At 37.4% G+C, this 4929-nt stretch overlaps 1 protein-coding gene across 2 annotated transcripts; it reads right to left on the reverse strand.

Annotated features, from left to right (window-relative positions):
- Window positions 1–1060: 1060 nt before the first annotated feature.
- On the reverse strand, window positions 1061–4608 carry LOC138588877 (uncharacterized). Of its 2 annotated transcripts, none has more exons than XM_069659127.1 (9): window positions 4556–4608; window positions 3967–4290; window positions 3497–3838; window positions 3212–3344; window positions 2856–2947; window positions 2728–2762; window positions 1638–1715; window positions 1460–1525; window positions 1061–1349 (listed from the first exon to the last, which is right to left on the reverse strand). In XM_069659127.1, the coding sequence occupies exons 1-9, from the start codon at window positions 4599–4601 to the stop codon at window positions 1302–1304; spliced, it is 1164 nt and encodes a 387-aa protein (XP_069515228.1). In that variant the 5' UTR covers window positions 4602–4608; the 3' UTR covers window positions 1061–1301. The 2 variants fall into 2 exon arrangements, with proteins under 2 accessions (XP_069515228.1, XP_069515227.1); XM_069659126.1 differs by having other exon boundaries at window positions 1460–1528.
- Between the last annotated feature and the right edge of the window lie 321 nt (window positions 4609–4929).

Here is a 4929-nt window from a genome sequence, read left to right on the forward strand (position 1 = left end):
CCCAGAGTGAGTCTGATTATAGCATGTAACTTCCTCTTCAGCCTGTGTTGAAGTAGCCAAAGGTCTAATCAATCATCTAATCTTAAACTCTGCGCTTTCAAAAATAAATCAAGTAGTACACAACTGATGTATAGCAAAAATAGAATTACCAAGCGTGCTAAAGCTGTCAGTGTACAGCCGTGTTACAAGAGCAAACCAAACCGAACAGACGAATGCACTTACATAACCTCTGAGGTGCTCGATTTGCATCATGCTGTTTATTAGATCATATTACGACGTTGGTTAAAAAAGTCACCCAGAACCATTTGTGTACAGACGACTTTACTTTTAGACAACCTTTATTTTTCTGTATATATTAGAGCTGTGTTATTATCATGGGCAGGTCCGCCATATTCTTCTGCTACTTTCCTCGTCCCCTCCTTTCCTCGAGGGTGTCAGAACATTTTTAGGGGGTTGATACCAGAATCGTGGAGGAGAAGGTGAGATAAAATCCATCATAACAGCTAATACTGTATGAAGCTTTAAAAGTGCCAGTTTGGTTCAGTTGAAAACACAACTGAACTTACTTGGAAGTAATGTTACGTTTGTGAATGTGTGACATACAGGCTCTAATGATGAAAGAAACAGGAAAAGGATGTGAATAATCTGTCACAATCTTTCCTCCTTTCAAGTAAGGCAGCTGCATTACACAAGTCGGCTGATGGTGTTAAGATTGCATGCAGGTACATGGTGTTCTGTGTATGCAGAAATGAGAACTGTACACACGTCCATCCATTCATTATCGGACAATCCTCCGATATCTGGTAACCTACTTCTGTGAACACTTGACGTCATGGTGATTGTGTGTTAATGATTGAGTGTTTAAGTGTTTAACCTTGTAAAAATGTCCATGTGGTGTTTTTCATGTGCTACAAGACATATCAGGGACAACATATGCAGTCATCTGCACAGCTGGGCCTGTCTGCTTTTAAACTGTAGTGTACCAAGGACAGGCTGAACAACACGTTTTCAGATCAGACACACTTTATTATTTCAAGCAGAGCATTTTATTTGTCTTAATACATAACTGCAGATGCTCTTTAAATGTACATTACTATATGAGCAGGCTTTATCATGAACTCAATATCTATAAGCTGCAGGATGCTCATGTGCACAATGGAGAAAAAAAAGAATATAGAAAGTCTCTTATGTTCATTATTCAGCTGGATTGACTGATTCATCTAAAATGAGGCAAGATGCTGCTATTAAAGTGCAGAAGGACTTCATAAGTGCTGCCATGCTTTCATCTCCTCTAGCACTTATTATTTTTGCACTGTGCTGTAGATCACACTTCCATCTGCTGGTTCAGTCTAATGAGAGAAAATAAGCACAAAGACGAGGACGCTGAATAATTACGGATTAACAAGAGTACTAGTATAGTCGGTGTATTTAGATATATAAGTTGTAATTGATCACGTACCATTTGTTGAACATTATCCTTCTTCACAATGGTACTGTATATCACACTTGCTTCTGGGATATGATTCTGCTGGACGAGATTCACAGTTAAAGAGATACAATTTCAGGGCTAAGATACAAATGTGAGAAAATGTGTTTGTTTCGGTTTTAGACAAAAAAGATTTTCTGTTGTTGTTTACCTTCTGCTGGGATGCTACACGTTGTTTATGACTAACGGTAGTGTAGAGCACATCAGGATCACTCCCAGTCTGTGGGCTCTGTGATGAATGGATGTGAAATTTGACATTGATCCTCATTATATAATATGTTATGTTACAATGATTTACTTTTTTCATTTATTTGAATATAAGTGGACTAGTTGCTTTACATTTTAGACATTAGCCATTATAGAGTGTATGTGTAAGGGTTAACAATTTTTATCATAGACAGGAATATAGTTTTCCCCCTTCTTTACCCAGATTCAATACAAGTATAGCTTTTATATTCATATGATATTAAAATCTACTTGCGTGCATCAGGAAACCTCATTTCCTCATTTAGTTTGAAACTCATGGTCTATTTTTACCCTTCCCCGCAGTACTTTGTGTATGAGGTGGGTGAAAAGGTCAGCTACTGTATTTTACTGAATGATATTAACCATGATATTTGCATGAGTTAAATATTACATGGAAATGGACTATATTTACATAGAGCCTTTCTAGTCTGCAACCACTCACAACTTCTTTACACTACATGTCACTTTCACGTACACATTCACACACTGATGGCAGAGGCTGCTACGTAAAGTGCCCAACTGTCAATCAGTCATCACAGTCACAAACCGATGGCTATGCCACCAGGAGCAATGATGGGGTTCAGTGTCTTGAAAAAAGACAGTACGACATGTAGACTGAGGGAGCTGGGGATCGAACCAGCAACTTTCCGACGACCAACTCCACCACTGAGCCACAGCCACCTCGCAATTAATATAAAAATTTTAATTTGAACTCTCTCTAGTCACTGAATCTGAAACTAAGATAGATTAGCGGCACTGATCAGCACACTTATCAGTCATTCTCTTGCAAATTTACAGTGAACAACAATTATGTAATTATTTGTCATACAAGTTTGTCAAGGCTTGATAATGGTTTAGCTGATGTTCCATATTGCTGTATTGAGATGTAAATGACACAGTGAATATACATATTAGATTACATTAACCAAATCATGGATGGTTCTGATAGGGACAAAAATGGACACTGTTTTCACATATTAATGTGAGACTCTTACCTCAGGGCTTTTTGGTACCTCAGGTTGGGTCCTCTCTAAAAATATATATATATTTTTTTAAAGATACATTATCATAACAGGTATTTAAATTCCTGGATTTGTTTTATCAGAGTTTGCAAAACACTTACTACGCCTTTTCATCCTCAATCCAAAAAATGCAGCAAAAACTATAAACAGCAGTAAGACAAGGACGGTGATGGGAACCGTCATCTTCATGGAACTAGAGGATAAATTCAGATATAGGTTCAAAATATTAGATTGAAAACATGAATGCAGTCACAATTCAACTTCGTAACAGAGTTTGACTTAAAAAAATCTCTGAGCTTAAATGATACAAAATGAAAACTGAACACCAAGCTTGAAAATGTGCTCTACTGTTTTACAGAGACGGTACAGTATACGGAAACAGTCGTGCAATAAAGGGAAACACAGACTTGAGATGGGAAAGCGGGCAGACAAAGTTGTGAATCAGAATTTTACTAACTTTTGTTTGTTATTTTGCGGGCTCTCTTTGCTTGCATTGCTTGTGGTGGAGTTTGTGGGCCATGATGTAATTTGCTCACCACTCTCAAGCGTAAAAGAAAGCTGCGTAGTTGTTGGAGATGTGCCTGTAAAGTCTGAGTAAAGAAAAGAGAAAGTTCCCGTTAATGTACATTGTTGACTGAATCAAAAATATTCCTTATTGCACCTTTTACTGCATGATTTGTTTGACCTTTGTTGTTTCCGCTTACTAGCCTTTATAATAGCAATAGAATGGTTAGTATCTTACTTGCTGTATTGATGTTCATTGTAGTTTTAGCAGTTGTTATTGTAGTTGACGGCAATTCATGAACAGTTATATGCACTGGTATCTGTAAGGTTCCATTGGTGCACCAATACCAGCCGCTGCTGTCTGTTCTCAGTCCACTCATAGTCACAGTGAAAACATTAGGGACAGAGTCATTGACGGTCACCATTGTTCCATCTTTTGATCCATTCTGTTCTGTCACACAGGTGCTGCCCAGCCGGCACCAATCTTTTACTTTCGAATATTTATAGTGGCACGAAATAGTCACAATTCCTCTTTCAAATACTGTCATTTCCTGTCGATCCACGTACAGGCTTGGCATATCTTTAAAAAAGTGCAACATTAAAAAGAAACATAGTTAAATTATATCACCTGAGACATGTAAGTGAATATCTGACATGTTTTTTCCCCCTGTAAAAATAGTTTAGAGAAAGGATTTCAGTGGATTTTACCTGAGGTGACTGACAGCTGAAATTTTTTACGGGTATCGCTTATCCACAGATCCACAGCACACCAGTAAGTGTCACTCATGTTGTCCGTCACATTATTAAAAGTCACAGTGAAGATTCTTTGCTCTGTGTCATCAGAGATTGAAAACTTTCCCGACTTGTCTGGCTTATCTGTTTTAACTGCATACTGACAGGAGTGCCAAGGCTTTCCTCTGCATAAGTATTTCACATGTGTTTTGTATGATGGCCCATAGAGACATGGAACAGAGATGGAGCCTCCAGCCTTGACAGACACCTTAGTCACTGTAGTAATTTGACAGTGAAATCCTGACAAAACAAGAGCAGATGCCTAACTTGAAGTGGTCCTTCAAATGCATTGTGTATATCACTATATGTTACAGGGTACTCACTGCTAACATCTGTTACAAGTATCATGACTTAGCATTGAATTGAATTTCTAAAACATTATTAATTAAACCGATTTGCTCATCAACTTGAATGTAAGACTAAAATTATAATACTCAACAACATTCTCTTATTTATAACCTTCATTTATGCATGGCGTTCTTATTAAGCCTTAGCTTGGACTTACCTATGAGCCCAGTGAGAAATAGGTAAGTAATAAATGGAGAAGTCATGTCTGCATCCGTGATGTACGATAATGAGCAACTTCAGTATAACACTGCAGGTTTATAATCCAGTCTCTTCCTCATTTGTGACACTTGTTTTTGTTCTGCTATAGATCTACTGGTCATAGCTCGAAAAACCATTCAAGTTTATTTTGCAAGACTATCGACTGCAATTTTTGGAGGAGTTATTGACTAGTCTTTACTTTCTTTATTAAACATTAACTAAGAATTGTGCTGTTGAACTGACATTTAACAAATTCAATATTAAGCTGAAACATTTTGGGAATTTAATCAATCAGTAACATTTAAGATGTTTTTGTCCTCAACATAGATCCTC

Source organism: Semicossyphus pulcher, unplaced genomic scaffold (assembly GCF_022749685.1).
Source record: "Semicossyphus pulcher isolate SPU_LCO1_2020_fin unplaced genomic scaffold, fSemPul1.0.p SCAF_12, whole genome shotgun sequence".
In the NCBI taxonomy this organism is placed as follows: Eukaryota; Metazoa; Chordata; class Actinopteri; order Labriformes; family Labridae; genus Semicossyphus; species Semicossyphus pulcher.

Excerpts from the sequence above, each read along its gene's own strand:
- LOC138588877 (XM_069659126.1), bottom strand. The coding sequence starts at position 4,601 with ATGACTTCTCCATTTATTACTTACCTATTTCTCACTGGGCTCATAG. Across the intron at positions 3,345-3,496 it reads AATGAACATCAATACAGCAA|ACTTTACAGGCACATCTCCA; the intron begins GTAAGATACTAA and ends TTCTTTACTCAG. Across the intron at positions 2,763-2,855 it reads ATTGAGGATGAAAAGGCGTA|AGAGGACCCAACCTGAGGTA; the intron begins GTAAGTGTTTTG and ends ATATATTTTTAG.